Source organism: Ischnura elegans, chromosome 3 (assembly GCF_921293095.1).
Source record: "Ischnura elegans chromosome 3, ioIscEleg1.1, whole genome shotgun sequence".
Classification (NCBI taxonomy): domain Eukaryota; kingdom Metazoa; phylum Arthropoda; class Insecta; order Odonata; family Coenagrionidae; genus Ischnura; species Ischnura elegans.
In genome coordinates this window covers 117,227,665-117,248,686 of record NC_060248.1, presented here as the reverse complement: position 1 = coordinate 117,248,686, position 21,022 = coordinate 117,227,665, and the positions used below count along the sequence as shown (strand labels likewise).

The window sequence follows — 21,022 nt, the reverse complement described above, 5'->3', positions numbered from 1 at the left end:
AAGATTCATAAAAGATACTTAGCGATCGAACCCCGGATGCAAATACAGAGTGTCCCATTTGTTATTTACAAAGATATGAACAGCGGTATGTCTTTTTTAAATGGCACCCTATATTTTTTATTCGGCAATTCAACGGACGATGGTTGACTGAATGACTGTTGTGCATTTTACTATGTTTTCATTTAATCACTGTCAACGGCAGCAAGTGGAGTAGTTCCAATACCCGCGTACCTGCACTAAGCGCTAGTGAGTCAGTCATTTTTCATGATAATGTGTTTATGTTAATGGTCCACTGTGCTACATTTTTGAATAAGCCTTTAGGAGAGGAAATGAATTGCCGAATAAAAAATATTGGGTGCCATTTAAAAAAGACATACCGCTGTTCATATCTTTGTAAATAACAAAGCTACAATGAAGGCAGTCATTGATGGTTTCAGGCGTTACTTTATGGAAGTTGCTCATGATGAATGAAAATTCTACTTTGTTTTTCCACATATATTTATTTACACGCGACCCCCTACCTCTTGATTACCCCCCACTACTCTGGTTTATATATAAGACGATCTTTCATTGTACTCCTCGCCAGATGATGACGCAGTGCGTCGAAACCGCGGTCGCGTGTAAATAAATGTGGAAAAACAAAGTACAATTTTCATTCATGAAGGCAGTCATGCTGATTAATGTCCCATTGACGGGTAATGGACATTTGCTTGACACATTTTTGAATTTACATCTGGGCAAAAAGTTATTGCGGGTGATCAAGATAAATGGGACACCCTGTATAATATAATACCCTTCATATTGTTCCTCCCTTTTTGATTCGGGGTTATTGTCGGTGCCATTTCTTAGTTTCAGATGTCCATCCTTTTCTTGTCCCAGGTCGCTCACAGTAATCAGTCTTTCCCGCCAAAGAGTTCAATAAATTCTTCTCGGTTATTACTCCTGGTCACTGTCTCTATGCTGGACCACGTTCACTTGGAATTAAATCATGGCTCTTTCAGTTCGTCGGAGTCTTTGTACGATCTAGCCGTTTTCATAGTCCTTTGGGAGGATGATGATGGATCGTCTAGTGGTCGTGCTGAGCCAATGTCGTAAATATTTTCCCACATGTATGTAACCTCAGCCCTGTGGTTTTCGGAAAAGTTTTCAAAGGAATGACAGAGAGTCGGAGTAAAACCCGAGTAGAATTTACCTCTGCAGCCTGCGGAAAGTTGAAATTCTGCTGTTTTTCTTCTGATTTTGTGGTATGCGAGAACCTCTTCAACCTCAGGAGGATCGTAAGCTCTCGTCCACCGCGTTTGGTTCGTCCGTCTGCCGCTCCCTTAATTATGAGAGAAATAACTCCTCTCCGTGGGTTGTGATTAAGTTTGCGTGGATTCCTTCCTTCCCCTTGATGAATTCTCGCAATCCGGTTTCTGCGGCGCGATCCGGCGGAAAGCGGAGAAAATGAGTCGAGAAGAACGAAGCGAAGAAAGAACGAACGAACGAGTTGCCTTTGAAATGCTCGCAAATATTTGCTTACCGGAACGGAGATACTGCGTTTGTTTTCTCGGTATCTTCGTGGTATTATTGTCCATGTAGGTCAAAATGTGTGATTTAGGGTAGATATGATCGGGCCTGAGTTTAAAGTGACATGGAACGGAGATGAGAATTTTCCATTCATGGTGATTCTTTTCATTGTTGGGCCGATCCAGAGGTCTTCTCGCGTAGCCACTTTTATGATGTAGGTTGGCACGATAATGATTTTTTTCCCGATTATGGTGTAGCTTTTTGTAAATCAACTTCAAATGAGACTTCCCCCCAGTGTGCGACAGCGAATGTATCTTCTATATTATTTCTACTGTATAGATACCTTTTTCTCAACTTATACGCAACCAAACTCTACAAATGAGGTACCAAAATGCAGAATTTATCAGAGAACATATCAGAGACGGCATATCTTACTTCCTAAATATTGCTATTGTTACCTAAAATTGGTTTTTAAATAATTAAAAAAAACAAAAACCAGTAAATTTTACTGACGTTAACGGCGCACAAACTGATACATTTGTTCATTTGCCACAATGTCTCGCATTCTTTAAATAACTTTTATCAAAATGCGGCTGATTCCACATTCAAGTCTCCTGTTGATACGTAAATATGTGTCATCATGTGCGTTTAACAGAGGATAGTGTAATTACTTCCAATGTTGTGTTGGTCCTCTTACCTCAATTTGTACATGAACATTCCAATTAAATTGTACATAAGACCCTGCCTTTTTTCTACATAATAAAATTAGAAACGTTCCTATCCCTCTGTGGACCTGCATTGAAAAGAGCGGGGGAAGCCCGCTGGGAGCGGGCGCAGCACGCTCGTATATTTAGAATTTCGAGCATATTTATCATTCGCATCGAAGTGAGTGCGACAATGGTAAGAGCAGAAAATGAGTAAATATGTTTACTCTTGTGTGCCAATAATAACGTCATCCATTCTCAATTTACATCAAAATTGTAAGGATACGAGTATGCAATAATTCATCATTCTATGTATACTTAGCATTAAAATCGCCTCGTAGGCAATGGAACTCTTTCCCCTAATTTAGCTGTATTAATAATGCTTGTCCACGTGTACAAGCTGTGTATTCTGTTATCTGGAAATATGTGTATGTACTGTGGCTATGATTTCATTTTTCCGTTTTTTCCTGGGAATATGTAAATCTGTACTGGCAATATAATGAAAATAATTATTACAATGATGACTGGTGATTAGGTGTAATGTCCAGATTGGCTTTCCATTTCTAACAATTGAATATTTTTTCTATTACAAGTACTTATAAGTTTTAAATACACTTGCTAAAATCCACGTGTTATCAGCCAATTAACGAAGTGTAGACTACGGTTTTCCTTGTTGGCCTTAATTGGCCATTATTTTTACAGTGAAATGGTCGTTTGATGGCGAAATACTATGCTACGCCGTTTCAGCTCCAATTGTAAGAGGAAAGACGAAATGATGCTTAAGAGCCATAATGTTTTGATACCTCAAACATTTTGAACGCTTCTCACAACAAGCTAATAACGCTAATCCATTCTTAATAATAATAAAGCTAATTATTATTAAGAATGGATTTTCACAAAGTAAAGCCAGAAACAATCAAGTTTAATCAAGCTAATAACGGATAAAACACGCTCTTTATTTGTTCGAATATTACAGCATTCTCTAGATAGGTAACTCATTTCTCATTTGTTTGCGAGCATCTTGTGGCCGCTAATATTCAATGGATTTTATGGAGTGACAGATAGGTGTTTCGGTTATTCTGTAACGGAATTTGACCATACCCACGACCAGTGTTTAACCGTACCTTATGCTTTGAAATTTTACCGTACCGTATGGCATTAGCCGACTCAATATTTTATTGAAAGATTATCTATTCGTCTTCTTTTAAGTCTTATTATTTGTACAAAGTATATCCTTTATCATGTTTTCAAACCTTTATAGTGATAAAGTCCTCGTCCTCGCCTCGCCTAAACCAAAGGTCGCGGGTTCGAGTCCCGCCTGGGTAAGTTACCCTTATCCAGGGCATGGATGTTTGTGATTGTAAAATGTTATCAACCCCGGTGTAAAGGTCGAACAGTGCTGTTTTCGGTGGTGTATGAAATAAATAAATTCGTAACGCGCTTACCTTCTTTTGTATATCTATTATGTGCCTAAATATTGGTAACGTGTGACCTCATTTCCTAACATTTTTACTCTGAGGTTAGCCTAATCAGAGGAGTAATGCCTTATTGACCAACTAGCTTCCTTAAAGTAAATAATAGCTGCTTTACTGTTTTACGGAAGAATAAATAATGTTACTATAAGAAATATATATATAGATATAAGAAATCATTTATGTATTTCTCATAATATAGACATTGAATAGTGACTGGTGTTTTCAGTTGAAACTGAATTGTAATTATTCCTTATTTTAGAAGCGGGAATAAATAAACGACTCAGATTTTTAGCCCATAACGATCAAGTTATCTATTACGATTAGATAATCTGGCTTATCTTAAGTTTTACTCAGGTTTTCCGTTACATTCTCGTTATTTTTCCCGACGTACTCCTAACAACGGCCAACGGCTCACCAATGCACTCCTTGCATCAATTTTATGATTCACCTCACTTTTTACCCCGCGTTGAAGTGCATTTCTGGCTGACGTAATGCTTGCACCCGTTCTGGATACCGAGGTAAACTACTTTCCGTTCGACATCGGCGTTCAAGACTGGCTGTCTCTTCCCTTTCCTGTCTGCCTTTACTACAAGCTCTTGCTGCTTAAAAAATTCTCCCATACTGCTTCTCGCCTTATCTTGTTCATCCTACCATCTGCGATTTCTTTTGATCTTTTGTGTTGTGGTGGTGCTGGAGAGGCGCTATTTATACCAACTGTCCATACTTTTTTATGTTTCGGGGACGAGTCTAGCATTAATTTTGATTATCTTAATTCTCATACGGTAGACAACGTTGAGGTTTGTCAAGTTCTGTTATCTTCGTGGGAGACTTCAGCGAACCCAAGATTTGGCAAAGGCATGACGAAGGACGGTTGGTCCACCCAAAATCCCGCTTTCAGTTAACTTTCGCGAATTTTGAATAGTATGGATACTGAAAACAGAGTAAGCACCCCAAGTCTACATCCAGATATACGTCTACATAATACCCCACAAGCCGCCTAAAAGGCGTGTGGCAGGGGGTGTTAGGACACCAGCCGCCCTTAAAAGGAAGTGCTCTATGGAAATTACCACTAGAATTTATCAAAGCCCTTTATGGTTCGGGAGAAAAAAGAAATCCAATATAAATCCGTTCTGCAAAACATCTCTATTATCTTATCGCTTCTGTCGGACCTGGAAATATAGTGCGTCTCTAATGTTATGTTCTCCGTGTCTCTCTTAAAGATATCATTCTCAATCAAGTCTCTCAATCCTGTTTCACCGATACAGTCCTTTACACGTTTGTGTGTCTTACGATATTTATAGGATAGTCATCTATGCTTTTAGCGCACTATCAAAAACCAATGTAACTACGTAGTTATTTTCCTCGATTACTAAGTATAGAGCTCTCATCTTTGAGTTAATCTCGTTTCTCGTGCGAAGAAATGACGCGTTAGGACACCTATCGAAGGTATGCTACTGAGGTCCAAAACATATTGGGAGCACCGGCATGCTGTAAAGAGCGTTTTAGTTGCCTTCAATTTTGTGTGCCATGTGGCAGATTTAGTGTTACGTTTAAAGAGGTCGTGTGCGTTAATAGAAAACTTACACCTCACGTCTTGAGGGAATCCCGGAAAAATGGTAAGATAGACGGCCTTTTGACATAAATCAACTAAAGAAATTGTGGAGCCACACCTACAACTGGGTACAAAATGTTATGGATTACTCACAGAGGGAGCGTACTGCATATGTCTGAGAGAAATTCATTGCTCTCTTTGCCGTCTCTATATTTTTAGAAAATCAAAGGCGTTGTCTGTTGCTACTATAAAAAGTGTCTAGTTAGTCCATGGTTAATTAATAAATAAATAGATTAAGCTTCCGTCAATTTTAGGCCGCCAGTAGTTACGAAGCTTTTTAAATCTCGGTTGCGCACATGCATCGTAACATGTTAATTTTGGGCGCTTTTATGAATTAGTGCAATCAACTAAAATCTCGGATGATGAATGTGGGGTCTTATCTTGTAGAGTTGTAATGATCAGCTATTAATTGTTCCCTGTCTCCTTTCCAGAGTGTAACCCTGTCGATCAAGAGTAAATATAATTATGAAAAAATAAATAAAAAATGTCAACTTGAAAGGGTATCATCATGATAGAGATAAATTGAATGTAAATTTTTATTGTGACCATGACTTTTACGAGACGTCTAATAGTAAAAGTTTTTTTTTCTCTTTTCAGGTAAATAATGGAGCAGACGAAGTGTGAAATGATAGCTGTACAATTTTGGCCTGTGTCTGGAATCTGGTGAGGTGGAAAAGAATGTAGTTATTATCGTCTACATCTTTCTTTTATGTACTTTGCCTCGTCTTCATTTTCCATGTAATTTATCGAATGCGAATACCCTTCGTTCTATTAGAGTTTATAAATTCAGATATTTGACGCTACGTGTGAAGGATCACAACTTGTTATGTGATACTATTTTCAATGTTTCCAAGTATGAAAAAGAAAATTTTATCTCTATTTTTCGTAACCTCAGTTCATTTATACTTACCTCTCATGACTTAGCAATTTGTAAGCCCTTAAATTAAGAATGAAAAAGTAAAACGAAATGAAGAAGGTAACTTTCGAATAAAAAATAAACCTTATTTTATATGCCATTTTTCTTTTTATCCAATAAATTAATACTTAAAAAAATGGAGGCGTGGATTGGTCGAAGTCCTGTTTTTGAATAAATATGCTTTTCATATCCTGCGAGAAAGCTGCTGCTTTTTTGTCTGGCTTAATTCGGCCTCAGAAATGATTGCTCTTCTCCTGCTGCTTGAAATAAGAATTGAATTATTTATCGTAGTTACTATGTCCGAGATTCACTGTTTATAGCAACCATTTCGTTCAGGTTTAATTCATGATGCAATTAGTACTTGGCTAGGTGATATACATTCCTATTATTCACCCTTTTCCTTTTTAACCCTGAGTGACGTACGACTGCATGCATGGAAATAGTCAAGATCCTGTGGCATTGTCAGATTGGCGACGCCTTTCAATCAGTATCCCAACTGTAGTAAAATAGGTGTTCCCTGGAGTGTGCGGTCGACAATACTTTTTACTCTAAATATTTACTCATTCCGGTTCGATATTATCGTAGTAGTGAGACTTAACAAATTCCATGCGTAATTACGTATTGATTCAGAGAGTGAGAGTGGACATGAAGAAAGCGTATTTGGAAAGCCATTAGAACGAATCAAGCCGTGAAAGTTTCACCGGGCACCATTGTCTCTTTTAGTCGTCTTTGACCTATTTTTCAGTATTTTCATTCGTTCACTGCGTATACATGGCTTCTACGCGTTGCTTTATATCTTACACAAAATTTTCTCAAAATAAACATTTACTTTTGCTATTTTTATCCACACAGTGAAATCAGTTTCTCGTGTCGACAGTAAACTGATTGGTAAAGTAGAAAGCTATAGTCCCTCACTTAAATTTCATCTCTTTTAGACGCCCTGAATAGTATTGCTTCGGGAGATACCTTTCTACTGCAATAGTAGGGATATGAAGAAGTTTTAGTCATGGTTCTGTACTATAGGCGATAGTTTTATTTCTGTTTTTCAACCAAAGTTCAATTATTATGGCAAAAGCCGCCAAAATTATATTTCAGTGTTATCTAATGTTTTCATGTCTTGGAAAATGAGCTCACACTTTCGTATTATTTTCTTCGGCTTCCATTAATTTTTTTCCATTGCCGAGTCAAAGCCAAAGTTTCTTTTGCCAAATTTCACTACGCATGTAACTCGTATGTGCAGACATGGCCGATTGGTGCTCTTAAAAAACAGCAATTTTCTATCTAAAACACAGAAATTGTCACAGAGGTCTGAGTAACAATAATATTTTTGAGATAAAGATTCCGGATTTATTTGGAGAAAACTTATGGTATTGCTGCGCGTAGTAATACTTTGCTTAATTTTGACTTAACTTTATTGGCTCGATTAGAACTGAGTTTTATCGTTATGGCTTATTTCATAACTAATTATTAAATTCATTATAAATAAATATGAACAAATTTATGCAGAAAACTGACGTTATTGTGTCTAACAATTTCTTGGGTTGACCCATTGATCTCTCTTTGGATCAGAGAACGCGAAATTTTCTATGCAGTAATGGGAGTTAAGTTAGCGCAGTTGTTATTTTTATTTTAATGAAGCAAAATAACTTGTGAGGAGGCAGTTATTTTAAACAAGCTGGCGCTAAAAGTTAGGGTATACTTGTGTTAATTCTAGCTCTGTATTTTAATCTAAACTTTATTTTGTACAGTGTAGTAACTCTCTGAAAAAAAATTCTCTTCGTAAATTATAAGTGTAAGCATTTTTTTTGCAAAAAAGGGAAACAGTACTCACCAGGCAAAGGACAATTTTTAATTAAAAATAATCACGAGGCATTGATATTATAATTAAAACAATTGTCTTTACTTTAATATCACTTAATTCACTTGCCTTTGCGGCGTTGTCGTGTGACATCAATCCGTGAATGGATTACTTGCCAAGACACTCTAGAGGTACAAAGGTATTGGCCACAAAATATTCACCTACGGAACTGTAAAAGTCTTTGGTCAGCTGAAAATCTCAACATTGAATATTAAAGAAAGACTCATATTGAGATTTGCGATACACTTATTGCGATAGAAAGGCGGTATGCCAATTATTATTATAACTACTTAGTTCAACACAAAAATTGCTGTTTATCACCGAAATTAAAATCACTGTATTATAATTTGTTTTTATCTATTAAATGGCACAGCTTCACCACACTAGCACTTTTTAGTTTTTACAGATATTTACTTATTACACGCAGACTAGGATGAGGTATGTTTCTATTTTCTACTCCCATTAAATACTCCCTGAGTTCTAACGCACTGGACTAAAAGACCCCGAAGATCAAGTGTTGACTTCAGATAAATAGATCGTTTTAATAATTGTCCTGTTTAATCATATCCGCTGCCTTTTCTGCAATCATGTAGACAGGCGCATTTGTGTGTCCGGATGGCACGTTTGGCATAATGGAAGCGTCCACCACTCTCAGTCCTCCTACACCGTACACTTTGAGCCTTTCATTTACCACTGCCGTCGAGTCCCAAATGGGACCCATTTTGGCCGTTCCGGTGTGGTGGTATATTGTCAATGTGATCTGCCTCGTGGCGCATCGCCAGTAATCTCTGGTGCCAAATCCGTAAGGAGCGCACGCTGGTATCGGTAGAGTATTCAGGACGGATCCGAAATACTGGAGAGATCTCGTTCTGCTGAGGTCAATTGTCGCCATTATACCGTCCACAATGATTTCAACATCTTCAGGATCCGCGAAGTAGTTGGGATCAACAAGCGGTTTGTCGAGAGGATTCCTGCTCTTCAACCTGATCCAACCCTTAGACTTCGGTCTGAGCAACATTGGAAACACCATCCATCCGTCGATGCCTTTTACTGGTTTGAAGACCGCATTGAATACATCCTCCCGTATTCCGAAGGCCTTTCGAAGCATTTCCTGCTGCGCCAGCGTTCCGCCGAGGAAGAAGAGCTCAATATCTGGGTAGTCCGACATGCGAAGAGACTGTGGCTGCCTCTTCGTTCCGAAGAAGGCAATTGCCTCCACGCCGCCGGGAACGGTGAAAGGTCCGGTCTTGTGTATGTAGTATTGAAGCAGTGAAGAGGTATCTCGTTGTAGCCGTTGGCTGTCGAGTGATACACTCTGATTAACCAGGAACGACAGGCCTCCCATTGCGATGTGGTCCTGGAGATTGTCTCCCACCCTCAAGTTCTGTAAGACTGGTATTCCCATCTGCCGGAGGTGTTCCTGTGGGCCAATCCCTGAGAGCATGAGTAGCTGCGGTGTGTTGATGGTTCCGGCCGACAGTATCACTTCCTTCTTCGCTCTCACCGTGTAAGTCCGTCCCTTGTGGATGTATTCCACACCATACGCCCTCTTCGTGGACGGTGAAATGAGTATCTTCGTCACCGTGGCCTCTCTTTTGACGTCGAGGTTGGTGCGCCTCTTTGCGGGCTCGAGATATGCTCGTGCCGAGCTGCACCTCTCGCCGTTCCTCAGGGAGCCCTGCAGGAACGAGAACCCCGTTTGGTACGGTCCGTTATAGTCGTTGAGAGGGTAACCTTTCTCGATGCCCGAAGCTACGAAGGCAGCAGCGAGCGGAGTGTGGTAGCGTGGATGGGACACCGTGACCGGTCCACCGCGGCCGTGATAGGGGGAATTCCCCAGGCCGGGTACTTGCATGTCCTCAGCTTTGCGGAAGTACGGGAGGACGTCCTGGTAGGACCAGCCCTGGTTGCCCGCCTCGGCCCACGCGTCGTAGTCCTTCGCGTTGCCACGGGTGTACACCATGTAGTTGAGGACCGAGGATCCTCCGATGACCTTGCCCCTCGGCCAGTTGCATCGCGAGCCTTCCATGGCGAGACACGCGCCCCTTTGCGGCTCCGTCTTGTACGACCAGTCGCTGTCGGTGAGCTGAAAGTACGCCGCCAAGATTGGGACGTCAGTGAGGACGGAAGCGTCAGTCCCAGCCTCGATCAGCAGCACGCTCCACCAGGAGTACTCGGAGAGCCTGGCGGCTAGTGTGCATCCAGCTGTCCCGGCTCCCACGATCACGAAGTCGTATTCACCCTTCAACCGCCTTTCTGGTGGAGAGTAATTCGTCTTCTTCTTCATGAAATGGTTGAACTTGCGCTCCAATATTCTTTCCCAAGTACCTTCCGTGATGGTCGTCAGGCACGCTGCAAGGAGCACGGTTGTGAGTCCTGGTGTGCACCTCATCTTCGTGATATCATGTGGTTAGCCTGAAAAAATTGAAACGAGATATATTAGCCTCTCATGTGTGGGGTGCCTACCATAAGCTTTCATGCTCATGCAAAGCCGCAGCTATGGGGTAATATTGTGGGGATATATTAGGGGTTGTAGGGATAGGGATGATTTTTTTTAAATATATGCGATATACCTTTGGAGGGTGGAGTTTTTATTGTGAAAAATTTAAGTTCCTATTGCTATACGTACCTTCGTCTAAAAAATAGCGCCCTTCCCAAAGTATTGTATTACTCATGGTTAAATAAAAAACACAGTACTGTTCCACAACGTTAGTCTTGATAATGACGTTGTAACGTTGAAACTAGTAGACTGCAAAATTATAAGGTTGTGGAACAGTACTGTGTTTTTTATTTAACCATGAATATCTCATCGTTCCACCAAGTAACGCCTAAATCTGTTGATTATATTGTATTACTCCCTAATTTTGTCCGTGCGGGTACCAACTCATATAAAATCCCTTGAGTACATCCCTCATTTCTACGCTGAAATAGACAGTCACTGTGATCTACATTCACGCAATATATTATCTGATGCTTTTCTATCTTCTCTATCCTTATCCAACCTACAGCACTTTAGACTTTAATTGGAATTAAACAGACTTAATAACACTCTAAAATCGACAATAGGGTGGTTTCCAATTATTTTTATTGCCTAAACCGATATCTATTTTTCGCGATGAAATGATAAGTGAAAAATTTCAAACGCGAGTACGCGACGGCTAAGTATGAATGCTGGGAAAATCCCGTGTGACATTATTCTGGTTCCGGCTACCAACTTGGTGCGGGGCTATGGGCGCCGCTACGATGCAGGCTGCTAGCAGGTAGCGGAGTACCCTGCTAGCAGGTAGCGCTTGGCTTCTTTAGGCCAAGCGCTACTTGCCCTTATTAATACCCTATCAAACGAAGGAAACTTTCCGACCATAGGCAATTTTAATAAGTGATTATTAAGAGATGTTTCCCTGAGCTCTGTGCCACATGCATGCATTGGTAATCTCAGACGATGTTGTACATCTTCTGACCACTCATATAGCATCTAGATCCCTGTGACGTCACGTGGAGTGGCATCGCATGGCCGCCAATCTGGCCTTTTCCAAATGAAGTTAAAATTGACCTTTAAAATTCGTTTAAACTTGGATTTCTAAAACCAAATAATTTGTATAATATGTATACGCTAATGTTGGGTAACGAATCGCAATCAATGCCTTTCGTTTTCTCTGATAAAGGAAGCTACCCCATTGAATGCCCTGAACTCCTTTCTCTATTCTAATTTGGGAGAAAGAACTCGGTTTATCAGCTCGTACTTCTTATTCCAACTGCCTATTCCCAGATAGATTCTTTTTTACATTGAGTCCCTTTATGATTTTCTGTAATTACCAATTGAAGATTCTTATTTCTGTCAGTAGTATGGGTCTTTTTAATTTAAAAATCAGCTTTTCAACAACATTAGAAAATGGATGATTTGAGTTAAGTAGTGCATGAGTAAATTTTAAATTGTTTATAAAATGAGATGGGAAAATATGGCATGTCTTACGTTTGAGTAAAACAATACTTCTATTCTTCTTATTCTCAATCTCATATTATAAACAATGTAAAATTTATTCGTGCACTACTTAACTCAAATCATGCATTTTCCAATGATATTAAAAAGCTGATTAATGAATTTAAATATCCATACTACTCGCAGAAATAACAATCTGCTATTAGGATTACCAGAAAATCATGAAGGAACTCAATGATAAAAAAGAATCACCCAAGTATGTATATGCATTATTTCTTAGCTATCCAAAACAGTTAATTGAACATTTTTTTACTCTCGTAAAATAAATACATGTTAAAAATTTAAAAGATTCATTAATTAGTAATTACCGTGTGACTAAAAAATTTATCAGGAATCATACCGGATACCGAATAATATAGCTGATTTCATTAGCTTAGATCCTAAATTTGCTCTAACCTACACAATCAAAGATTTTTCAACTGCAATACTTTTAGCATAGATCGACAGTATTATTTATAAACTGAAAAATTCATCAATTAGAAACAAAAATAGAGCAAAATGCACAAATGTAATAACTTAATTCATTTTAAAAGAGATAGACAACTGTAAATCGTCTAATATGGTCAATCTACTTAGAAAACTAATATATTTAAAAAAATAAGCTTAATATATATTTTTTAATTAAGCAGATAAACTAACTTCACAACAATAATGTATGAACAAGAATATAATAAAAAATGATTGATATTACTCGATGAAAATGGCATCTGTACCGAGATTCCCAAAAATAAAAACTTTACATCTTCACTTCTAGCTGAGGTGAATACTCTTGCAAAATGCACATTAACAAAAAAAATGGCTGTCCACCTAAACTGTAAGGTTTATTTGAAGTCCATAAACCTTATTTATCTCTAAGACCGGTGATAAGCTTCGTAAATAGTCCTACTTATGGGTGTGTCAAATTCCTCGTAAACATTCGTAAGAATCTATCTTCAGAGAAATGCAACATTAAATATCCCTGTCATATTTTAAATAAAATTAAAGAAAATGCATTTCCCTTAAATCATAAAGTTTGCTCTCTAGATGGAGGAAGCAGAGGTTTAGGAATAGTGTGAAAAACTCGCGCAGCTTCCCTGCAGCGGATGCGGATTCAGACCATAACCTAGTGCTCATGAAATGCAACGTAAGATTCAAAAGACTTATGAACGTCAGGAAGGCGGGGAAATGGAATGTAGAAGCGCTGAATGGATGTGGAGAGAATATCAGATCTGGTGGACAATAGTATCCGTGAGATTGGAAGTACGCAGACAGCAGAGGAAGGGTGGGATAATATTAAAACGGGAATAGCCAAAGCGGCGGAGAAGTCAATTGGCTACGTTGACAACAGAAGGATAAAGAAGGGTTACGGAAGCAATGGTGAAAGAAATGGAGGAGAGAAGGAAGTGGAAGAACGTGGACACAGAGCAGGGCAAAAGAATGTCTAGGGAACTAAATAATCGATTACGACGTGAAACTAAGAGGGCAAGGGAGGCTTGGTGGAAAAGACAGTGTGAGGAAATGGAAAAGTTCCAGAATGATGGAGAAGTAGGCGCGTTGTACGCCAAAGTTAAGTCGCTATCGGACAAGCCATATATAAAATTAAGGCTAAAGATGGGAGGATGCTATGCGAGCGAGAAGAGGTACAGATTAGATGGAAGGAATACGTGGAGGATCGGTATGACGGAAGGAACAGCCCGGACAGATTGACCTTAGAGGAGAAAAGTGCAGTGGAGGAGGATAATCTTGGGCCGGGGATATTAGATTCGGAAATAGAGAGCGCTTTTCGTGATATGAAGGCTAGGAAAGCAGTAGGCGTGGACAATATCCCGTGTGAGCTTCTGAAGAATCTAGGGAAGGATAGTAAGAAAAAGTTTTTCGTACTAGTACGCAGGATCTATGAGGAGGGGTGTTGGCCGGAGCATTTCGTGAAGACGGTTTTAATTCCGCTTCCGAAAAAGAAGAAAGCTGTGGAATTCGGAGATTATAGGACTATCTGCCTAATATCGCATGCGGCGCCAGTGGTACTAAGGATATTGAACAGGCGAATGGAGGCGAGGGCAAACGAGTATTTGGGCGAAGGTCACTTCGGTTTTAGAAAAGGGAAGTCAACTCGTGATGCAATTGCAATAATGAGGACCCTCATGGAGAAGAACCTAGAATATGACCAGGACGTATATGCGTGTTTCGTGGATTTTGAAAAAGAGTTTGATAGGGTGAACTATGTAAAGTTAATGGATATCCTAAAGAGAATAGGTGTGGTTTGGAGGGATGGACGACTGATTCGTAGCCTGTATTTGCACCAGACTGCGCAAGTGAGGGTAGCGGACGGAGAATCTGGGTGGGCAAGCATTGGCCGAGGTGTGAGGCAATGCTGTCCTCTATCGCCGCTGCTTTTTAACGTGTACTCTGAGGAGATGGTAAGAGAAGCGTGGGACGAGTTGGAAGCTGGAGTGAAGGTGGGAGGAATGATGTTTAAATCGGTAAGGTTCGCGGATGATCAAGCGCTGATCAGCCAGTCAGCGAGGGGAATGCAGGCTCTAGTGGATGCGTTAGACGAGCGGTGCGAGGAGTATGGGATGAGGATTAATCTCAAGAAGACTAAGGTCATGCGGTTTTGCAAAGCATCGCGAGCGAGGAATGTGAGACTCAAGATAAAAGTAGGTGGGGAAAAACTTGAGCAGGTAGAGCAATTCAACTATTTGGGCAGCACATTAGAGGAATGCGGACACGGTAGCAAGGTCATCAGGAAGAGAATTGCACAAGCAAAGGAGGCGTTCATGAACAGAAAGGAACTTCTGACAGGATCGTTATGTAGCTCTCTACGGTGCGGAAACGTGGACACTGAGGAAAGAGGACGAGAGAAGATTGGAAGCATTCGAGAAGTGGGTATGGAGAATAATGAAGAAGGTGAAATGGACGGAGAGGAAAAGGAACGACGAAGTGCTAGATATGGTTGGCGATGAGAGGCAGCTTTTAGATGAGATGCGGAGGAGACAGAAGGTATGGATGGAGGGAGTACTTAGCGGGGAGGGGATGTTGAAAATAGTGTTAGATGGTAGAATGTTAGGGAAACGAGGGAGGGGAAGGAAAAGAATAGGATTTTTAGATAGATTGAAAGGGAGTAGGCCTTACAGTGAATTGAAGAAGGCAGTGCTGGAAGGAAAGGGAGGCTCCCATATCGCTTCTTAAGTACTCCATGAAAACCTACCTTAATCGGTAAAATACTATAATAAATAATTGCCAATCAAGGCTATTTTCAATGTAAGTAGCGTCAGCATCAAATAAGAATTGGAATACGCATGGGTTCCCTGGTGGCGACCATTTTAGCTGATCAGACAATGTAATCGCTAAATTTCCGTTCTATATTCCTTTCATTTACAAATTTGTTGATGACTTATATTTGGTACTTCCAAATGATATCCAAGAAGACACAATTTTAAGTTATTTAAATAGTTTCCACCCTAAATTATAATTTATAATGGAATATGAAAAAACAATACTATTCCATTACTTGATATGTTAACGATAAGAAATCACGATGGATCCATTAGTATAGATTGGTGGAAGAAACCACACTAATCGGACAGATATTTAAATTTTCAATCTCATTACCCTCTAAAACACAAAGTAAATATTGCTATTGTTTTAAAATAGGGCTCTAAATTTGAGTGATAAAGTTTTTCCCAAATTATTTAACATAATCGAGGATATTCTGAGAAAAATCTCTTTCCAAAAAGACTCATCTACTCATCACACAAACAACGCTAAGTGTTGATGCATTCAAAATTCGCTTAATAATATAGATTTTTCATATATAACAACATCCTGTGGCGGCCGCACCTCCTGCCTCACCGCCACACCGCTTGCCCGGAGGCAAGTTAAATGGCGCTCCGTCATCGCTTCCCTCCAACAGTCCAGATAGCCCAGCGGTAGCGCGGTCCCCTCCCAAGCGGGCGGCCCGGGTTCGCGTCTCCGTGCCGGAAAGTCTTATTATTTAATTTTTCTGGCCTTCTGGAAGTCCCTTCTAGAAGTTTCTTTATTGTTCAAGGAAAGTAAGATAGAACATTCTGGAAGTGGGCAAATTGAATAAATACTGCGGCCTTTCGGCCGGCAGTTCAGTGTGGAATTGTACACGAATCAATAAACATCGTCCAAACCATTCCAGCGAATCCTCATTGATAGCAGCCTACTTCAACGCCTGCTACAATCCTTATACCGTGGGATCATCTAAATCAAATCGAGTAAATTCTCTGAATAAATTACGTAAGTATTAAAAAATAGATTATGAAATTACACGCAAAAATCATAACACTCAAAACATGCTTCTTCACACAAAAATAAAATCAGGAACCTCTTAAAAGTCTAGGAAGTAATGTGATACATGAAATCTCATGGCTCGAATATAACAGTTGCTACATGGGACAGACATCGCAGTTTTTAAAGAGCATGATTTCCCAACACAAATCATGTATAAACAATAGAATTACACTATATACCCTTTCAAACCATAGTACATATAAACTATAGCAATACTTTTGACTTCGATAATGCTGAAATTTTAAGCCATGAAAAGAATTTAAAAAGATTTATTAAAAAAAATTAGAATTTAAAGATTAGAAGAAAGATTAGAAGAAATATATTAAAAGATTAGAATTTAAAGGAACGATTCATGTCTTTTAAAACAAAAATTTATTTTATGTAAATTATCCAATTTTATGGTAACTAAGATAAGTACTAGCTTAGTTACAATCAGTTAAATAATCATCGCAAAAAAGTATACCAAAATTCGAGGTTTTTGATCAAATTCAGAGATTTTAGACGTAGCCAATAAATGGCAGAAAAGAATAAAGTTTCGAAAGACCTCAGTAGAATCACGCTGTCTCACAAATGGTGACCAGAGGATATTTAAAACCACATACTGGTGTCACTATCCCTATGTTACCCCACCACTCCCTTAGTTGCCCCAGTTTACGGCTTACTTTCCGTTTAAAGGCATACAAATCGTGAGGGGAATAGTTCTTTTAAATGATACATGTAAGTGTGAGTTGTCAAAAAAGGTAAGAAAAAAACTATTGAAGTTGAAATTATTTATATTATAGTATTCTACCGATTAAGGTAGGTTTCCATGGAGTACTAAAGAAGTATTCTGGGAGCCTCAATTTCCTTCCATCACTGCCTTCTTCGATTCACCGTAAGGCCTACTCCCTTTAACTCTATCAAAAAATTCCTATTCTATTCTTTCCTCACCCACCATGCCCAGCTTTTCGTCGTTCCTCCTCCTATCTGTCCATTTCACCCTCTCCATTCTTCTCCACATCCACATATCGAATGCCTCCAATATTCTCTCGTCCTCCTGCCTTAGTGTCCACGTTTCCGCACCGTAGACAGCTACACTCCAGATCAAACTCTTCACTAATCTTTTCTTTGAACTCAACTCTTACATAACGAACATCCCAAAAGCTCCTTCCTGTTCCTGAACACCTCCTTTGCTAATGCAATTCGCTTCCTGAATCCCTTACTGCTGTATCCGTTTTCCTCTATTGTGCCTCCTAGGATGTGATAAATGAAATGCTATAAAATGTGTCTAAAGGGGTCATTCCAGCAGAAATATGTAGAGATGACGAGATAGAGCGAACGAAAAATTGAGTGGAGAGTTGCGTCTAACTCCTTCTAGGTCCTTCAACATCCACCATGCCCCTCCATTAAAAGGCATTTATAGCTATGAGAAAGCTATTAAATGTGCAAACTTTAAACACGTCCAACCGTAGGGTTGATGTCCTAGGACAGGGGTCTCCAAAGTTTAATTTTAGGGCCACATTATACATTTCCCACATTTATGCGGGCCTGAGGAATAAAAAATAATAAAAAAGAAAATTTACCCAGTAATTTAATTTCCTCATAAATTAGAGTATAAACATGGAGAAATTAAAAAAATATCTTGTTGGAAAAAGGTCAAGATTAAAATAAATAGATTAGTTAGCCTTTAGTTTTATGCTACCAAATTAGTGTGATGAATGATATCTATATCTGCATACTACCCAGCAAGCCGCCTAAAAGGCGTTTGGCAGGGGGTGTTATAATACCAGCCGTTTACACATTACGATTAGCATTTATTAAACTCATTTATGGTTCGGGGGAAAAACGGATTCCCATATTTATCCGTTAGGCTAAATATGTCTCTTAATTTATCGCTTCTGTCGGGCCTGGAAATATAGTGGGGCTCTATTATGTTCTCCGTGTCGCTCCTAAAGATATCCATTCTCAATTGTTCAAGCAGCCTAGCGCGCAGCCTCCGAGTGTTCAGCGGCTCCCAGCCTAATTCGCTTAACATCTGGGTAACACTGTCTGTACGCTGGTAGCAGTTTTTGACGGAACGCGCAGCCTTCCTTAGTATTTTATTCAGTTCGTGGATTAAGTCTTTCTGAACCGGATCCCATACGCTCGCTGCATATACAAGGTACGGTCGGACGAGTGCGAAATAGCACCTTTCTTTTACTTCCTCATCAGAAAATCTTCCCACAATACGCTTGACGAATACTAATTTCTTCAGGGCCACGCCGCAAATATTACTTATATGTGTTCCCCACGGGAGGTTCGATGTTATCGTAACTGTTTTAACTCCCAGGTACTATTCGTCTGTTGCCTTTATTTTAATAACATCCACATTCGCATAAACATGGTTATAGTTGGACGAACTGTGCAAAAAATGTACCGCCGTGCATTTGCTAAGATTAACTCTCGGTTAAACAGATGAACGTTGTTTAAATCCGATAATAGAATCTCATAGTCAGAGTGATCACTAATTTCACGATAGATGAAAGCGTCGTCAATACGGTCGTTTTGACTTCAAAATTTCATTAAAATCAGGGTCCATATGAGATGAGCCAATACGGTAGTTTCCTTCATCAAAGAAAACGAAAGGCATTGATTGCGATTCGTTACCCACCATTAGTGTATTCATAATATACAAATTATTTGGTTTTAGAAATACCGGTTTAGACGTATGGCAATGGTCAATTTTATCCTCATTTGAAAAAGGCCAGATTGGCGCCCATGCGATGCCACTCCACGTGACGTCACAGGGACCTAGTTTATATACGAGTAGAAAGGGTTTTACACTGTCTGAGATTACCAATGCATACATGAGGCACAGAGCTCTGGGAAAAATGTCTTAATAATCACCTATTAAAACTGGCTAAGGTCGGAAAGTTTTCTTGGTTTGATAAGGCATTAATAATCCTTATTTAAGCCAAGCGCTACCTGCAGGCAGAGTACTCTGCTACCTGCTAGCATCCTGCGTCGTATCAGCGCTCAGATACTCGCTCCAAGGTCACCTCACTTGCGGCAGCGGGAACCAGAACGACGTCACACGGGCTTTTCCCATCATTCATACTTAGCCGTCGCGTTTTCGCGCGCTTGAAAATTTTCACTTTTCATTTAATCGCGAGAAATAGATGTCGTAATTTAAAAATCTAAAAGCGTGAAATACGTACTCCAGGAGTAATAATCTTTCGATTCAGGCAATAAAAAAATAATAGGAAACCACCCTATTGTAAGGATTGATTTCAAATGATCATCAGAGAAATTTGCTAGATAGTTGGTGATAGATTTCTCATAAATAGCTCTGAATAATTCCCCAGCTTTGAATAATTCTGCCAGCCGTACGATGAATATTTTTTCAAGGGCAAAACAGAGGGATTTGTTTGGCGGGCCGGTTGAAATCATGTTTCGGGCCGAATGTGGCCCGATGGCCATTTTTTGGAGACCCTTGCCCTAGGATAATGGTGTTAGTAAATGGGAAAATGATTGAAAACATTTTGGTACCTCTGATTCTGTCTCCTTGTCTTTCTCCTGCTGCTAGCTAATCTCAGACTCTGTACTGCGTGGAATGCTTGAGTGTGATGACGGTCGATGTTCGCATTCTCTGTTATTCTTATGTACTGGCATCCCGAGGGGTCGATCGCGCCTTCTTAAATCGAGAGCCTGTCCATTAGGTTGATGCTCACTGCATTCGATTGGCTAAACGGTAGAGAGAGTGAGTGATAAGCGAAATTTCTCGGAAGTGTAGTATGGTATATATTGCATTAGAGTTTCCTTATTAGCTCATGCTAATTGTAAATGGCTTCTTATGAACTCATAACTGATTAAATATAAAACCTCTGTGAAGTTTAATCAGAGTATTGTGAAATACGAGGCCAGCGTGTAACGTAGCAACGGAAATTAAATGTTGAGTAATTAAAATTGAAAAGTGCGCGTTGTTTTTGTCCAACATCCCGTTGATTATCGTTATAGTCCACAATGAAAAGTGGCTTGTAAGTGACCCTCGATTATTCTCTGCATAAAGTTTTATACCTCATGGAATATACATCAGACAAAACTGTGTTGGAGAGGCGGGTATGACACGTAAGTAATAGATAAGTGAAGAAAATATCATGCGTTTATTCTTTAGCAAACGATCATCGGTAGGGAAGTAAACTATTTTCCCACAACGTTTTTATGGTAAAGCCTCCATAATACGGAATGAACTCAGGAGAAGTAGCTGCATCATTGAGCTAAAATTAGGATGAACTTAAGCCCGAAGTTATTACTAAATCAGATAGGTTAATTAAAAGGTTAATCAATAGATAAGATATCAATTTTCACTTGCAATATGAGAGCATAACTAATTCTCTATCTTCGCTCTTTTAACCTTAAGTTGGCTCAAGTGTCACGTGCGATACACCATTTAACCTTGAAAGCACAAGAGATATCCACTTATTTCGTTGCAGTTCATGCAATATCTCTCAGAAGAAACACGTACTACAAAGGTATATTTAACTAATATTTCCGATCTACGTGGATGCTTCATGAATGTCAACGTGGCAGCAAGCAGATCATTGCCTCGTGAATCATGTTTTTTTTATTTTTTAATATGTTATTTTAAATAAAATGATACGAATACAGCAAGACTGCCACTTTAAATTGCACTCATA

At 39.5% G+C, this 21,022-nt stretch overlaps 1 protein-coding gene across 1 annotated transcript in view; it reads right to left on the bottom strand.

Annotated features, from left to right (window-relative positions):
- Positions 1–8,043: 8,043 nt before the first annotated feature.
- Positions 8,044–21,022, bottom strand: part of LOC124156418 (glucose dehydrogenase [FAD, quinone]-like) — a 35,460-nt gene continuing 22,481 nt past the window's right edge. Inside the window, exon 3 of the mRNA XM_046530969.1 lies at positions 8,044–10,489. Within this exon, the coding sequence (XP_046386925.1) occupies positions 8,616–10,466 (1,851 nt within the window). The 5' untranslated portion in view covers positions 10,467–10,489 and the 3' untranslated portion in view covers positions 8,044–8,615. The remainder of the gene's footprint in view (positions 10,490–21,022) is intronic.